Source organism: Thalassophryne amazonica, chromosome 2, assembly GCF_902500255.1.
Source record: "Thalassophryne amazonica chromosome 2, fThaAma1.1, whole genome shotgun sequence".
NCBI classification, from domain to species: Eukaryota; Metazoa; Chordata; class Actinopteri; order Batrachoidiformes; family Batrachoididae; genus Thalassophryne; species Thalassophryne amazonica.
Genome location: NC_047104.1, coordinates 71,482,286 through 71,499,941, shown reverse-complemented (window position 1 = coordinate 71,499,941; position 17,656 = coordinate 71,482,286). Strand labels below are relative to the sequence as shown.

The 17,656-nt window shown below is 41.9% G+C and overlaps 1 protein-coding gene across 2 annotated transcripts in view; it reads left to right on the top strand.

Moving 5' to 3' along the window:
* Window positions 1-17,656, top strand: part of LOC117525767 (potassium channel subfamily K member 2-like) — a 123,937-nt gene that overhangs the window by 72,287 nt on the left and 33,994 nt on the right. The window contains exons 2-5 of one of the 2 annotated variants that reach the window (XM_034187709.1): window positions 5,309-5,415; window positions 5,600-5,712; window positions 6,909-6,999; window positions 13,301-13,418. In XM_034187709.1, the coding sequence (XP_034043600.1) occupies window positions 5,309-5,415; window positions 5,600-5,712; window positions 6,909-6,999; window positions 13,301-13,418 (429 nt within the window). The remainder of the gene's footprint in view (window positions 1-5,308; window positions 5,416-5,599; window positions 5,713-6,908; window positions 7,000-13,300; window positions 13,419-17,656) is intronic. The other variant, XM_034187717.1, reaches the window with a different exon arrangement.

Genomic DNA, 17,656 nt, shown 5'->3' with positions numbered 1-17,656 from the left:
CACCTATCCGGCTCGAAGGACCACAATTTGTTATGGAGGTTTACTACTGTGTCTGGTTCAGTAGAGGTGTGATCGCGGAGTGTGCATCAGTCAGAATGCAAGGATGAAGCTGGATGAATCTTGACTGTATTTATTGTAGTTTGTTACAGGATATATGCATGTGTATGTGTGTGGTTCTGTAAACAAAGAAATAAACAGAATATTACAGTCTGTACATAAATGATATAATAACATCACAAAACATTCTAATGGTAATGCAAGAATATAATAATAAAACTCTAACCCAATAATAATAAAGTTCAGGCACTTTACGGCCATTTGAAAAGGGGGTAGGCCTCAAAGCCTCCACTACTAATGGGCTGTTAGTTAATAATAAAACAAACAACACTCATATACATCCCAAAACAATCATAAACGTACATAATTACTACTTCTATACATAAATCAACTTACACGTCAGAAACCCCCAAAACTATGTCAAAATAATATCAAAAGGCACACGGAGAAAACGGAGAATAGCTTAGCATTAGTGCTAAAGCTAACATAAGTAAAAACACAGATTACACACCCCAGAATGACCTAAATCATTCGCATAGCACACTGAACCCAACAATGACACCCATAAAGACACCCACCTATCTCAAGGACGCACACAATAACAAACAACCTATTGCTGAGGGGACATGCAACCACCTCTGATGCACAGGTAACACTGAATAACTCCGTGCACTGTTCTCTGCTCTTAAAACGGCCACGCCACCTAGTGGTCAGACTAAGTACTGCATCCTAATATAACGACAATGCAGTCCTGCCTTCAAAACATGGCCGAAGGTCAGATGATACGATTACAAAGTCGATCATCGACCTCCGGCTCAGGGTGTCCTGGTGCCACGTGCACTTATGGACACCCTTGTGCTCGAACATGGTGTTTGTGATGGACAAACTGTGACTAGCACAGAAGTCCAACAACTGAACACTACTCTGGCTCAGATCGGGGAGGCCGTGCTTCCCGATCATCCCCCTCCAGGTCTCACTGTCCCCGCCCATGTGGGCGTTGAAATCCCCCAGGAGAACAATGGAGTCCCCAGTCAGAGCGCTATCTAGTACTCCTCCCATGGACTCCAAGAAGGTTGGGTACTCTGCACTGCCACTCGGCCCGTAGGCCGAGACAACGGTGAGAGACCTGTCCCCGACCCAAAGGCGTAGGGATGCGACCCTCTTGTTCACTGGAGTAAACTCCAACACATGGCGACTGAGCTGGGGAGCAATAAGCAATGCGACCCCAGCTCTCCACCTCTCCCCATGGGCAACGCCAGAAAAATGAAGCGTCCAGCCCCTCTCCAGGAGTTGGGTACCAGAGCACAAGCTGTGAGTGGAGGTGAGCCTGACTATCTCTAGTCGGTATCTCTCAACCTCCCGCACAAGCTCAGGCTCCTTCCACCCCAGCGAGGTGACATTCCACGTCCCAACAGCCAGGGGCTGTGAGCATGGACCGGGCTGCCGGGCCACCCGCCCTTGACCGCCACTCAATCCTCTCTGCACCCGACCCCCATGGCCCCCTCTGCAGGTGGTGAACGCACTTGCAATAAAGAATCATAAAAATATTTTAGGAATAACCATAGCACAGCAAGAATTCCATTTGGCTATGTATGCGGATGATGTCATTATCTTTCTTAGATATTAAAACATCTGTCCCAGGTCTGTTGGATCAAATAAAGGCCTTTGGAAATATCCCAGGTTATAAGGTAAATAATTCGAAAACCGCAATGATGTTTTTAAGCCAGAATGAAAGGAAAAACCCACCTGAGGAAGCTGCACAGTTTAAAGTTGTTGATTTCTTTACTTATTTGGGAATTAAAATTGTACCAGGTCAAGAAAATATTGTTGAAACCAACTATATTCCAGTGGTAGACAACATCTCAGATATGTAAAATCATCGAGCATCTATATCAATGTCACTAAAAGGCTAAATTAATACTTTGAAAATGAATATTCTCCCTAAACTATTGTATTTATTTCAAAATATTCCATTGCCACCTCCAAGCAATCTATTCAATCATCTAAAGAAGCTTTTTAGTAGATTTTTATGGAACAGACGCCCCAGGCTGTGACTATCTCTGCTGTATTTGCCATATGATAGAGGGGGTCTTAAATGCCCCAACTTATATTGGTATTATTTGGCAGCACAATTAAGTACTCTGATGTTCTATTTCACAAAGAACACCACCCCCTTATGGAGGGAAATGGAAGATAATCTATTAAATATACCTCTTCCCAGTTATCTGTACTTGGCTACAATTAAAAAACTTTAAAAAAATACAAAAATCCTATTGTTAGAAATATGATAAATGTGTGGCATCAAGCTAAAATATACCTGAAGGACAATACAACTCTCTCTGTCTTTAGCCCGATATGTGGAAATGACCTTTTTCTCCCCGGGAAACTTGACAAAGGGTTTAAAATGTGGGTTGCAAAGAGACTGCAGAAAATTGGAGACTTGTATCATTCTGACAGTAAACATTTGATGTCATTTGAAGAAACTGTTGATAAATATAGTATACCACAAAGCCATTTCTACAAGAATTTACAATTGAGACATTTCATTAGAACACAACAAAATCAGTCGTTGCTGCTCCCCCATGTGTCTACAGTAGAAAGAGTAATGATTAAGGACTGTTTAGGGAGGGGTTTAATATCTAATTTATATAACCTGCTGGTAGATGAGTCTTCTGAGTCATCTATAAAAAAGCTGGAGGCATGGAGAGAAGATTTATATGAGGAAATTAACATTGAGGGCTTGTGCAAAAGCACAATTACAAACAATTAACACACGTCAAGGTTTGAGTTTTGCTTGGTGTTCTGTTTTATTTTGTTCTTTTGTTCTGTTTGCATTTCAGTGGGTTCGGTTGGTTTCTTCTCTTGCTGGGGTTTTTCTGCTTGGGTCTGCCTGTCTTTCTTTCTCTTGTCTCTCCCCCTTGGATCTTGGTGATGGGTGTTTCTCTCTCTCTCTCTTTGGCCATGCCCTAGTTCTGGTGCTTTCCATGCACACCTGTTCCTGATTTGCTGATTACCACCTGCGGTTATTTAAGCTCATTGGGTGTGTTTGTTCCCCACCAGTTTGTCGTGCCTTGTGCCCACATTCCAGCTCTGTTGCTGCGTTCCACAGTCCTGCCTGCCTCTTTGTGTTTATCTGACCTCCAGCCTGTTGCTTCGACCACACCTGTTTGCCTGATGTTGTTTGTACTGTTTTTTCTGGACTGCTTACTCGTGTACCGACCACCGCTATCCTCAATAGTAAAAACTAAAAAACAGAGCTGTTTGTCTGAGCCGTGCATTTGTTTCCTGCAATTCCAGACCATCCAGCCTGATAGTACAAACTGTCCAATGATGGACACAGCCGGCTCTAACCTGTTTCAGCTGGCGGTACATTACCACAGTAAGCAGCTCGCACAGCAACAGGATCATCTCACAGAACTCTCTTCCCGGTTTAGCGACCTCGCTAAATGTCAGAACTCATTCATGGAATTGGTGAGCACCCTGATTGGACAATTACTGTCTGTGTTAAATCATCAGGATTCTACTGTTCCAGCCACTGGCAGCACCAGTGTGCCACCTTCAGGACCGTCAATGGCTTCACCGGCTTCGGTACCTGAACCTGAATGCTGCAATCTGCTGTCGCTGCCTGAACGCTTTTCATGCGAGTCCCTGACATCACACCTTTCATTACTCAGTGTGAATTAAACTATGAGCTCATGTCATGTAAGTTCCCATCTGACAGGGCGAAGATAGCTTACGTGATCACTCACCTGACCGGTTGTACTTTGGCGTGGGCTACAGCGGAGTGGGGTCGCCGATCTGCAACCTGTGCGTCTCTTCTGACTTTTATACGATTGTGCTATAGAACTCCTCCCCGGGGCTAGCCCACCCCAAGGGTAGCTCTTTTCTCTGTCGGCCCCTGAATGCAACACCATGAATGCGTACGTTCAAGAATCTCTTGCTGCTGGTTTGATTAGACCGTCATCATCACCTGCAGGAGCGGGGTTCTTTTTTGTAGAAAAGAAGGACAAATCCCTCCGGCCCATGTATTGATTACCGGGGGCTCAATGACATTACAGTAAAGAACCGATATCCGCTGCCACTCATTGCGTCTGCTTTTGAGCTCTTAGAAGGAGCTTAAATATTCACAAAACTTGACCTCCGCAATGCATATAATTTGGTTCGTATAAAGCAAGGCGATGAATGGAAGACCGCTTTTAATACGCCCTCAAGACACTACTACACCTGTTCCACATACACGCCCTGATTACCCTGCCCATTATTTAAGCCCTCACTGTCCCTTATTGCCAGTTTGTCAAATTTATTTCACATTCCAGCCATACGCCTTGGTCCTATTTGCTTAGTAGCATTTTGACTTTGCTTGTGTTTTCTGATCTCCACCTTGCTGTATCCCTGAACTTTGCTCGTTTTTTGACTCAGCCTCTGCCTTTTATACTCCTGTATGCCATGTGTTTGAACTCTGCTCGGGTTTTGGACCTCGCCTCAGTTTGTTACCTGCCTGATGCCTCCACCATGCTGACTGTAATCCTGTATACCGAACCTCTTGCAAGTATCCCAGATAATCCAATCTTCGTATCTGTGAGTCCGCATTTGCTTCCATCTACCTTCTGTGCCAAGCCTCCTCGAACACACAGATATACATATATATATATATATATATATATATATATATATATATATATATATATATATATATATATATATACGAGGTCTGTGAGAAAAGTATCCAACCTTATTATTTTTTTAAAAAACCATATGGATTTGAATCACGTGTGATTACATCAGCCAAGCTTGATTTGTGAGAATCTACTGAATCTACTGGTACCTTGTTTCCCATGTAACAATAAGAAATATATTCAAAACCTGGATTAATCTTTTTAGTCACATAGCACTACTATTATTCAGAACACTACTGTATATAGAGATCAGTATTGTGATGTGTGAATCCAGTGAAAGTCATAAATCTAGTGGCAATATTCTGTTTCCAGGTTGAAATATAGGTTGGGTTTAATGTGGTTAAAGGTTGTGTCTTGGCTGAGGTACACAATTTATTGAGTGACCATCTAGTGTGCATTTTCTTTCCAGAATAGCTACAAGGAAAGATGGAAGCCAGGAAAAATATGTGAGAAATGTTCGAACAGGAACAAACATATTACTGCAATTATCAGTCTTCATGCACCTCTTCATGTGTCCTCTGACAGCAAACATACTGTGTTACACACCAGAAGTCATTTCTCATTCTCCCTGACAGTGGCAGCTCCAGACTTATTGGACCCTAAATCGGCCACTCATAACTCCAAGCCCCGTCTCTCCTTCTCCACAAAGCCAATTACACTGAAGCCCCAAGAGGCAAGTGAGGTGAGAAAGAAAACAACAATCCAGAATATGCTGTTGTTCCACAGCACAAAGAAATCTTCCTGCATTTTTCTGAGATGCCCTTTCAATATAATTGTGATCATTACCAAATTTAATTTGTGTATGTTTCCTGTGTTCACTGATACCTGTGTGGTTGCTGGTTGATTGATTACTTGAAGTGTTGTAGGTGGTCTCCACGGTGATGAAATGGAAGACAGTGACAGCCATCTTTCTTTTGGTCGTTCTGTACCTGGTGGCAGGAGCAGCCGTCTTCATGTCTCTGGAACAGCCTTACGAGAGGTAAGCTGGTTGATTCTCTCTGTTTGTCCAAAGCAGTTTTGATTTTAGTGCAATATCATAATAATAAACCCAACAAGCCACTTAGATCATGACAATACTGTCAAGGTTAAGCAGTAAAACTGAACCCAAATGCAAGAATGCTCACATGAAGAAACCTTTTGTTTGTTTTTGAGAAAACATGACTGTACGTGGAGACCAGATGTGATGTAGACAGCTGTTGTGGTACGAAGAGTTGGAGTGAACACTTGATGTGACGTGTGTGGCATAAACTCTTTAGTTGAACACTAGACATGGAGAGGATACTTGGCGGGTGTGGATGGTTAAAAAGGTTAAAGGAAAAATGAAATAAAAACCAAACAAGTGTTTAAAAAACAATAAAAACTATCTTTTCTTAATACTTTCTGGATGCACTGTATATTTTCCAAGCAAATACGAAATAGCCATGTGGGTATGTTTTCTTAAATTCAGTGAATTGGAATGGACTTCATCAAGTCAATGTTTGTAATTGAAAAGCACTATACAAGTAAATTGCTATGGTATGTGTATATATTGCAAAATAATGTCTCAAACTTTTCTTTATCCAAGGAGTGTGATGTTAAATTTGATCTTCTGGTTTACCATTCATATGGCATCTTCAGTTTTGCTCAGTTTGGCATCCCTTGTACTTCCTGATTTACTTTCTCCACATCATCCAGCCTTTTCTATCTCATTTTCTTCATTCATCAGCTCCTCAAAATATTCCCTCCACCTTCTCAACACACTCTCCTTGCATGTCAGCATATTATCATCTGCATCCTTTATCACCCTAACCTGCTGCACATCCTTTCCAGCTCGGTCCCTCTGTTTGGCCAATCAGTACAAGTCTGTTTCTCCTTCTTTAGTGTTTAAACCTCATGTACAACTCTCTATATGCCTTTTGCTTAGCCTTTGCCACTTCTCTTTTCACCTTACACTGCATCTGCTTGTACTCCTGTCTGCTTTCTTCATCTCTCTGACTAACTGGATTTTACATATTTACTACTCACACAGTATCAAATGAGTCTATGAATACAGATTTTATTTTAATGTCAGAGCAAAACTGAGGTTTGGAATATGCATAAAAGAAGATGTATATGTCAAACTAGAGAAACACTTTGTGCTTACAGTACCTACATCTCTGCTTTTCTTTCTTGCTTTCTCCTTGCTCTCTTTCCTAGTACTCAGCGTATGACTATTCTGTCCCAGAAGCTGGAGTTCTTGTCCAGACATTCCTGTGTCAACCAAAGTCAGCTGGAGGAGTTGGTTAAGGTGGGACTGAGCTTTTTCTGTTTGTTATGAAATAGATCACAGGCCTGCATTTTACTCTTTGTGTGACTCAGTGCTGAAGGAAAAGAACTTCAGTCATGCTCCAGAGGACAGTGGTCACTTTCTATGTGTCCCAGCTCCACCCACAGTATCAACAGTCAGTCCAGACTTTGTGTCTCAGTTCTTGATGGAGCAAACACACCAGATTTAGCTAATGAGGGGGATAATTATCTGGTGAGCTCACGCAGGTGTGGGTGGAGCAGCGAGAAATGGAAAATGTACCGTGTTGTGACTCACACACAGAGAAGGTTTCAGTACCACAGACAGCTCCAACTACCTAGATTCAAAGGAAGTCATTTTATAGTCTCTTTTAGACCAAAATCACTTTCTGTATTTCTGCTGCCATTTCCAAACCAGCAAGACCATCTGAGGCTCCTGCACTCACCTGCATTAAATTTATTAATTCAGCATTTTTCACAGCTCTGGGCAACACATATCTTGCTAACACTGCATGTAACCCATTATTATTTTGGCCTTGGCCATGGTCGCTGAAATATTATTTACATCAGTTATGAAGAAATGCAAACAGTATGACACTCTATGGTAAATCTGCATGGAGTAGACAGTTCTCAAAAACTAAGTGACTGTGCAAGAAGGAGAAGAGTGAGGAGAGACACCAAGACACCCAGACAACCCAGAAGAAGTTATAGACTTCTGTGGCTGTGACTGGAGAAACTGTGCATAGTGCATGTTTTGCATTTTGTATCCCCAGTTATACAGCTTCATGATGAAGCCGTATAGAGGAGGGTTTTATTAAAAAGAAGACCTGAAAGTTCAGCTACAATTTGCCAGAAGGTACATCTGAGATGCAAGCCTAGTGTTATGTGCTGGGGTGTTTGGCTGGCTTGGTTTTTGTTTTCTGTTTCTCCCACCAGGTGGTATGCATTCAGGACTGAGTGGCTGAGTATTAGGACCTCACCCTGAACACCTGAGGCTTCTTTTCACGTGCAGGTCATCACAGCTCACAGCTGTGGTGTATTCTGTCTTGATCAGAGATTGCTGCACTTAAACCTTGAATGCACAGTGTGTGATTGCCAGAGACTCGACCTTGTGAGCAGACGTGTGAGATCGGCGTCGGGAGAACAATCTCACCATTACGGACGCAGAGACCGCTCCAGGTTTGACGCCACAGTCTGTGAAGGAGGATTGGGTGAGGTCTCACGCTCTTCAGCACACTTCCTGAGGTAATTTGGTTTTGGTGACTTTTATGAAGTAATGACAGTGGATTTGGTGTCCCTCACACCTTGTGTTATTGAGCTGTCACGTTATGCTAATTGTCTAATCAGCTTCTGCTGCAGTGGAGATTTGAACTGAGTTGTTCCGTGCCTGCAGGGTGAGAAGCTGATATATATTTAAGCCAGGAAGTGTTTGCTGATTGTGTGCACCTTTGAGCTGTGTCTCTCTGGGTGGAGAGTGTTGGACTCACCTCATGTTTTCTTTCTTCACAGACTTGGTTTGTCGCGGCCACCTGGGGGTGTCGGCGGAGTCCCTGGGTCCGAACTGCTGTGGCTCCGGACCGTTTGCGCTGCTGAGAGCGCGCCGTGTTTTCACCAGACCGTGGACATTTTTGGTTGTTTATCACTAAACTCACTATGATTATTAAATTCTGTTATCTTTTGAACTGTGCTCTGCTTATTTTATGCTGGGTCCTGTCAAACGCTGGGTCGGTGCTCCGACCGCGTCCGACACATAACACCTAGATTTGATGTGTTGGTGAAATAAAATCCTCCTCTATACCTGTTGAGATGACACCCCAAAAAGGGATGGTTTTGCAAGTGGAGGCCACTGACATTTTTCCCTCCTTATCTTTTCTGACTGATTTTTCACTAGTTTTGCTTTTGGCTAGGGTCATTTTCACTACTGGTAGCATGGTACGGTACCTGGACCCTACACAGGTTGCATAGGTAGTCCAACTCCTCCAGGATGGTACATTAATATGTACCATTGGCAGAAGGTTTGCTGTGTCTCCCACCACAGTCTCAAGAGCATGGAGGAAATTCCAGGAGACAAGCAGTTATTCTAGGAGAGCTGGACAAAGCCATGGAAGGTCCTTAACCCAGCAGGACCAGTATCTGCTCTTTTGTGCAAAGAGGAAAAGGGTGAGCACTGCCAGAGTCCTACAAAATGACCTCCAAGAGGCCACTGGTGTGAATGTCTCTGACCAAACAATCAGAACCAGACTTCATGAAGGTGGCCTTAGGGTCCGACATCCTGTAGTGGACCCTGTGCTCACTGGTCAGCACCATGGAGCTTGATTGGCATCTGCCATAGAGCACAAGAATTGGCAGGTCCGCCATTGGCACCCTGTGCTTTTCACTGATGAGAGCAGGATCCACCTGAGCACATGTGACAGATGTGAAAGGGTCTGGAGTCGCTGTGGACGACATTATGCTGCCTGCAACATCATTCTATCAGATCCTTTGGTACAAAATGGCTGGACACAAATACTTAACTCAGACTCAGACGAGAATCAGTTAAAGGGTTTTACTGGTTCACAAAACTGGGTTCGGTACACAAGGAGGCAGACCAAAAACAGCAGCAGTATCAAAGACATAAAGCTAAGGCTTTGTCCGAAAAAGAGGCAGGCAGGCAAAAAAACTGGAGCGAGGAAAACAGGTCGAGAGAAATACAAGAAAAAGGGGATATGAAAGGAAGGCGTAAAGCACAATGAATGGGCAGGGAAGTAAGAGAAAAGAGAGGCTTAAGTACAAGGTGTGACGAGCAGGTAATAGGAAACAGGTGTGCAGGAAAGATCCACAACAGGGCATGGAAAACAGAAGGACAACCGCCCACCACCAAGCACCCAAGTGACAGAAAAGAGAAAGCAGTAAAACAAAGACTAAGCAGAGAAAAACCAGACATCACATTAATGCATAATGAAATCACAGCTCTGACACATTCAGGATGAGTGGTATGATGGTGGGTCAGGGATGGTCTGGGGAGGCATATCCCTGGAAGGATGCACAGACCTCTACAGGCTAGACAACGGCACCCTGACTATACTCAGGTCTTCTTCTACTTCTTCTTTTGGCTGCTCCCGTTAGGGGTCGCCACAGCAGATCAACTGTTTCCATCTCACCCTGTCCTCTGTATCTTCCTCTGTCACACTAACTACCTGCATGTCCTCCCTCAGCACATAAACCTCTTCTTTGGTTTCCCTCTTCTCCTCCTGCCTGGTGGCACCATCCTCAGCATTCTTCTCCCTATATAACTTGAGTTCCTCTTCTGAACATGCCCAAATCAGCTCCGTCTCGTGTCTCTGACTTTGTCTCCAAACATAATTCCATATTCATTCCTAATCCTGTCCATTCTCGTCACTCCCAAAGAGAATCGCAACATCTTCAGCTCTGCAACAACCAGCTCTGCCTCCTGTCTTTTTGTTATTCCCCTGTTACACTAGAGGCTGAATGAGCCCAAATGCCGTCAGAATGAAAATTCATCCACCATTTGGGCAAAGCCGAGGTGCGACTGAAAATTTCCGACAGTAATCAACATGCACTGAAAAAGTCTGGCAAATTCCTGTGACCAGCCCGAATGTTTTGCTGATGTTCAAAACAGTCGAGGCACAGTCTCGGTGGAAAAATATCGTAAGGCAGTCGAGGTGGACTCTAACTGCAATCTGACTGTGTTCTAAATATTCTCACAGTGTCAAAACAGCATTTGGGACAGTCTGATTGCATTGGAGGGAAATTCGCCGTTGTCAGGCACATCTAATCCTGCTGGCATGTCCCAGACTGTACACCCTGTGCATCCCGGGATGCACAGGGAACGGAGACTTGGTGTACAGTAGCACAGTGCTGTTTAGAGTTACATACAGTAGCAGAGTGTCGCGTAGACCTGGTTAAAAACTATACTTTCTGCGTCCTGTGCTCTACGCTGAAAAAATTAAATGTTTAATTTTTAAAATTTTTTTTAACATTTTCGTAAAAATTTAACATGTTTAATTTTTTGAGTCTGCCTTGCGTACCCCTCAGCATACTGCTGCGTAGGAGAGAAAAACAATGCGGCGTAGAGCTACTTAAACTGCTGCATAGGTTGGTGTAGTCGGTCCACCGCAATACGCGGCTCTACGGTGGCCCCAGTGTGAAAGGGGCTGTAGTCAGACCTGTTCGCTTCACCTCCATGAAGAACTTGCTAACAGATGGTCCGGTCGTTAGCTGGTAAACTTTCAATCTGTTGTTTTTTCCTATGTTGTTTAGATATTTATGGAGTACGTTCATGTCCGACTTTGTTTTTCTAATCGTGTTTTTAGCTTTCTGGTTTGTAACAAATGTGATATGTGTTCTGGACCGATTGTCATGGTAACCAGTCTGATATGGGAAAATATCACACCAAAAATCAGCCAGTCAGAGTGCCCGTAGCATCGTAGCCACATAATAAAGTTTATTATTATTATTATTATTATTATTACTACAATAGTCATCCGCTTTGTTTTTAACAGTCACCATAGCAATAACATAGTATGAATGGGGTTTTTGACGGTGAAGAAAAAGACAACTAAAAGTGGACAAGGAGAATCTTGCACATTTGACCAATTTTGTGTGTGTGATCTGATTTTAGTTACTATTCAGCATTCTTTCTTGATACCTCTGCCCAAGAGACAATGTTTCAGCACTGCCTGTTAAGAGGATTATGCAAAACCTATGAAACTATTTTTCCTTGTATTTCTGGAGAAATACACAAAAAACTGTCTTGTAATGTTAAAAAAAAACCTGGGGGAGGTGGGGGATTCCTGGATCACATCTACTCCAGAAATTAATGGCTTCTTTCTTGGCACATATCCCACCCCTTCACCAAGTAGAAAGAAAATGGGTTTTGTAGTTTCTGTGTAATCTGACTGCTACCATTTATGTCTCATAGTTACAGAGATATGTGTGAAGTGCTGGTGGAGGTATGTGCCCTCAGAGCACTCTCTAGTAGCTGTCACTGTCACTTGCTGAAGGCAGCTACTTTTTGTGCACCTCTCTGTATTTTTATAGGAGTTCTGAGAAGTTGCTCTTTCCAATAAACAATAATTCAGGCTGGAGAATCAATTTTCATTGGAGGAGATTGTTTTCGCCGCTGTTTGTCTGTCTGTGAACAAGCCTGGAACCCACAATTTTTCATATATTGTTATGACATTTTAACTGAAGATTCATATCCTGATAGGCAAGAACTGATTCAACTTTCAAAAGTTGTGACTTCATAGGTCAAAGTCAGGAAAAAATCTTGGAAAATACCTATCTTTAACACTAAACAAATTTTCAAAAACAATCAAAAAAGATCAAATTTCTTTCATATTTGAGAGCATTATGTAGGATGATATCCTTTATCGACTGAGTTTGATCTGGATCTGATTGAGATTACAGATTTTGTGGCCATTTGAATTTAACATTGAAAACCCCATTGAATGTATATTTTACATTATATCTTAATCATGTCCCAATCACTCTATTTGTATGTGAGGTACAGACTGGCACTCACTATCACCTGACAAGGTTTGAGCCGGATCTGATCAGGTTTGTGGATTTTGTGAACATTTGAATTTAACATTGAAAAGCCCATTTGGTGTACATTTTGCATTATATCTCAAACAAAAGTGCCTCAAACACTCTCATTTTTCTGTTATGGATTTACCTACACCACCAAAATTGGAAGGAGGTTCCAGTTTTATGCTTGTCTGCCTTCCAGTTATCACTCAGAAGCCAAGTGCCACAAAGCAATGACAAATTGTGCATAGCAGAAATAACCAATGTTCTGTGAAAATTATCTGAAAAAGAATTCAGAAACCAAAACCTGACAACACCACAAAAAACTTTGATTCAAGTGCATTAACTAAATGCATACTCCTGACATTTGATCACATCTAATTCAGCTTATGAAAAGCCACTTCAAACAGGACTTTGAAGTTGAATTTTTTTTTTTTTCCCAAGGTATTAGGAATTAGAAACTAGTGTTGGCGGAGGTTTGCGCTCTACGAGTGTGGTGCTCTAGTTCCTTGTCTGTTCTTGTCTTATGTTTTAACTTTAACTCAAATCATGAGAACTCTGAACTCTGACCTGGGACTACCTCAGATGGAGAGAACTTGACTACAACACTACAACAGAACCACTCAGAATTTGAAAAATAATTAAGTTACTCTAAATTTCCCTATGCAGTCATTTAAATGGCATGTTTCTGAGATGTGTCTAAATTGCACAATGTTTTCTGTATATTGCACTATACTTACTTTATTGCCATTTTATTTAAATCCACCCACCCCCAGCAAGTCGTCTCTGCTATCCGTTCAGGAGTGAACCCTGCAGGAACATTGACCAACCACAGCAGCCTGTGGGACTTGAGCTCCGCCTTTTTCTTTGCTGGCACTGTCATTACAACCATTGGTAGGAATTTGTGACTTTTCTGTTCAGTGTGTGTCTTCCCTTGTCAGTCATCCGTGTGGGTCCCTCCTGTGGTTTGTCCTCTGTCTATGTCCTGGTTCTGTCTCTACTGTGTCTTTGTGATTAGTCCTCTGTCTGTGTTGTCATTATGTTTCCCCTGTCTCGGGTTGATCTTTCTTTTTTGTTTTTTTTGTTTTTTGTTATTGTTTTTTTTTTTGCTCATTAGGCTTCATTATGTGTTCTTAGGTTTTTCATGTTGCACTTTGGTCACTTTGAAGTTCCATGTTTATTTTCTGTGTGTGTTCTTTGATTTAGTTTTTGATTATTGTTTAGTTGTTGTTTGTGTTTTAATTGCCTCCTTGTTTATTTTTAGTCTTAATGGCAGTTTTTCCACTGTTGCACTTGATACACTTGAGTTCCATTGTTTTTGCATTTTGTACTTGGAGTTGTATGTTAGTTTTGTGAGTTTCTCTGTTGTGTTTTGTTATGTTTTATTTTCTACTCACCTTCAAATATCTGTTTAGCTCAGAGATGTATATGAGTACTAGAGAGTGCAGTTGCAATGTTGCCTATGTCACGCAAATGTGCCTTCATGGAGAGCGATTTGCCATTGTCACACGGCAAAATACTGACAAAGTGCCCAGATGTAAAATGTTTCATGTGCATTTTCAATGCGGATACACTAGTAAACACACATGGATAAAAGCTTACAAAATATGTGTTAAAATACCATTCTGACCTGGATATTGAGCCAATAAAATTAATTTACATTAAATTATGTAAGGAAAGTATTAAACTTACCCTGACACCCACACATTCTGAAATAGTAGTGAAAGTTTACACACATTCAATCTGTTCCAATTGCAAAGAATCAACTGCGGTGAGAAGTTCAGCTGCACTGTATTCAGTGCAGCAGAGCTCATCAATCCATTACAATATATATATTATAAATAATTACCTTTGAGACGATTCCAAGTGCATTCTCCACCACACAACACGGATTTACACCTGTAGCTGTAAATGGTTTCTGATTGTGGGAGCGATGAGAGAATGTTTTCATCAGCCAAATTCTGAGAGCAAATGTGTCATCATCTACGAAATAATTATTTTATTACCGAAGGCCATCAAATATGGCCATCGGGTATTGCAAAGGCTTTGCTTCCAGCCGTTCCTCTGTCTGTTCTCAGCACAAGGTATTTTCAGAGTTTAAAAAGTCACATTCCGTTTCAATATGTTCCTTTTTTCTTTTTCTTTTTTTTTTGAGTGGCGGGGTGACAGCCATTCAGAGTAGAGCTGCACCGTGACGTCAGTGGCTGGTCTCTCCAAAACCGCTTTATGTGTTTATATACGTTTCTCACATATTATGTAAAAGCTAGCAAGAAATAAATACTTCTAAAAGTGAAAACTCTGTTTTTAGAACTAACACCTCTGAAATGATTTACAAGACATTTGGCAAATGTTAGTGCGCATGCTAGCATCCACTAACTCAAAGCTAACTTCTGCTTTTGTCAAAAGCAGAGTGTCACCAGCTTTTTGTCAGCTTTTTTTTGTCACCTGTTCCTCTGTTTAAGAAGACGGGATTATGGGATCCCCTAATGCCCCATCTATCGTGTGGGGCACTGGGGGAGGTCTGTGTGGTTTTATTTGTTATTTCAGTTTTGTCTGCAGCTGCTTGCAATGCTCCCCACAAAACAGTTGGTGGCGGTAGTGCACTGAGTCAGGTTATGAGCCACGGACTGATAGGAGTAGAGGAAGAAGTGTGTGAGGTGGTGTTCTGTGGAGATGAGCTTCCCTGTCGAATTGATATCCCCGTAGCGCAAATAGACAGTTACATGTGCCAAGTTGAGCTCCCCCATCTAGCTGAGCTCTAACGACAATATTCTGCTTTAAAGACAATGTGTACATGCAAGTCTTTACTTTTTAAAATTGAAAAGACACTTATTACAGTACATGGGTTTTCTTTGGTGGTGGAGTTCATCTCGACAGGTGACCATGTCCCGTCGAGATAAGCTCACCCACCGACAAAAAGTAGAAAACACATCATTTTTGTCTTTACATAAAAATACAGTAATCTGTCTTTTCAGTTTAAAAAAGTAAAGACTTGCATGTACACATGCTGTTTTTAAAGCCAAATATTGTCGTTAGATGATGGGGAGATCATCGCAACAGGGAAATGTGCATGCACAGTTGCGCAGTAAAGAGAGGTAGATAAACTCAACAGGGGGAGGTGTTAAAGTCTGGGGTAGAGAGAACTGCGCTGTGGTGATCCTCTGGACCAGTTGATCATCTCGTCTGGACACATGGTGCAGCACGGAATGTTAGAAAGCTCTGCTCTGTTAAAAAGAGAAATAAAGTTTGTGTTCCTCAGCCTCTGTGCCACGGTTAAGACACCACTGTACAAGGGAAGGAATTAACATCATGTACACGCAGACGCACACACTCCTGCAGATGCTGTTATGATTGATAGAGGGGCTTTACTGAACATGTACGTAAGACAATAGGATCTAATTAATTAAACAACTGCAAATTATAAAGAAGACAATGCTCATATAGCCGAGGGTATTGTAGCATTGTGTCATTTTTTTATTTTAGTGTTGAAAGTTCACACAGATCCAATATGTTGCAGCTTTGAAATTCTGCAGACATAAGGCACAATATCACACAATCTAGACTGGGCACACAGGCCGCATAAATTAATTCCACATGGTAAATCCATTTTTGTATTGTACGAAATCAATTCAGCTTTGAGTAAAATGACATTCCAGGTGGTTTCTAAATCTGCAGATTGGGTACAGGCCCTTCAAAGGTTACAGTAAAAAACCAATAATCAATTATTTTGTGGATGATCATGAGTCAGTTTTATTCCAGGCACTGGCAGGCAATTAGGGAATAACCCTGTTGTGTCTGATGATTTGCGGATGTTCGTGCTGGTTATAGCCGTTTTTAAAAGCTCTATTTGCAACCATATAACCAGCATGAACGTCCGTAAATCACCAGAGACAAGGGGGTTATTCCCATTCTACTTCAATTCCATCGTTTGCACGGTTTATTTTTCTGTAGGTAATTCAGTCAGCGAGGCTTACCATCGAGCAGATGCAGCTTCGCTCCAACAGCAGTCAGGGCACGGAGTGATCCATCAAATGTGAAAATCCATCAAATGTGAAATGGTAATTCTGTATCAGAATCTACATCAATACCATTGTATGGTAGCTTAAATTCACTCATTTTGGGGGCGGCATCAGCACACGACTTTCTTTCGCTCTCAGCCAAATGCGGTAACAGCTAACAGCACTAACAGCTAGCAGCGCGCAGCTGGTGTTCTGTCGAATTGTGCGTCTCGTTGCATAAATCGACAGTTCCGTGTCCCAACTATATATGCGTTCGAATGTTATCCTTGTCCTCTGCATAACTGCGCATGGAGAACTGGAATGACATTTGACAGGAATGACATCTCGTCAGAACACCGGTCAGGGCACAGAGTAATACATCCAAATGTGAAACAGTCGACTATTTTGCCACCATTATCCTGATATTATAAAGTCTGAAATCTCACACGATTAACCAATCAGATTTGTGGAAAAAATGTAAATGGATTAAAATATACTATATACACATGATATTGGACAGGTATGACACTGCAAGATACACCAGTTTATTGACCAAAAGTCAGAAACAGTAACAAAAATAACCAAAACTACTTACTTATGGAAGGAAATGTCTCCCTACGTGCAGCTCTCTGCATTTTCAAGCTGTTTCTATGAGCGCCGGTGCACGCTGGCCACTAAGTTGCCCGGTGTCACAATGGCGACCACACCAGCTTGCCGGCACACCTCTCAGTGTGACTGCACTTTCTTGTACTCATATATATCTCTATGGTTTAGCTTTTAGTCACCTTGTGTTCCTTTAGTTTACCACATGTCTGTTGTTAATAAACACACCTGTTTATTAGTTTGTTTTTGGTATTTAAGACTTCACCTGTCCCCTGTTCAGTTGCCAGTTGTTTCACGTTGGTTTCTGCTGTTTGTGTGTATTCAGAGATTGCCTTTTTTCCTAATTTGTTTCCATGTTATTCCTAATGTTTTTGATTCGTTCCTAGTGACTCTGTTTGGACTGTTTGTGTGTAATTTTGGACCCTTTTCCCCACACCTCATTTTGTCTCTGGTTGGGATTGTTTGCCATTGTTGGGATTACTCAATCACCTGAGTTTTTGCACTTAACTCTTGCCTCATTGCTGCCTGCAT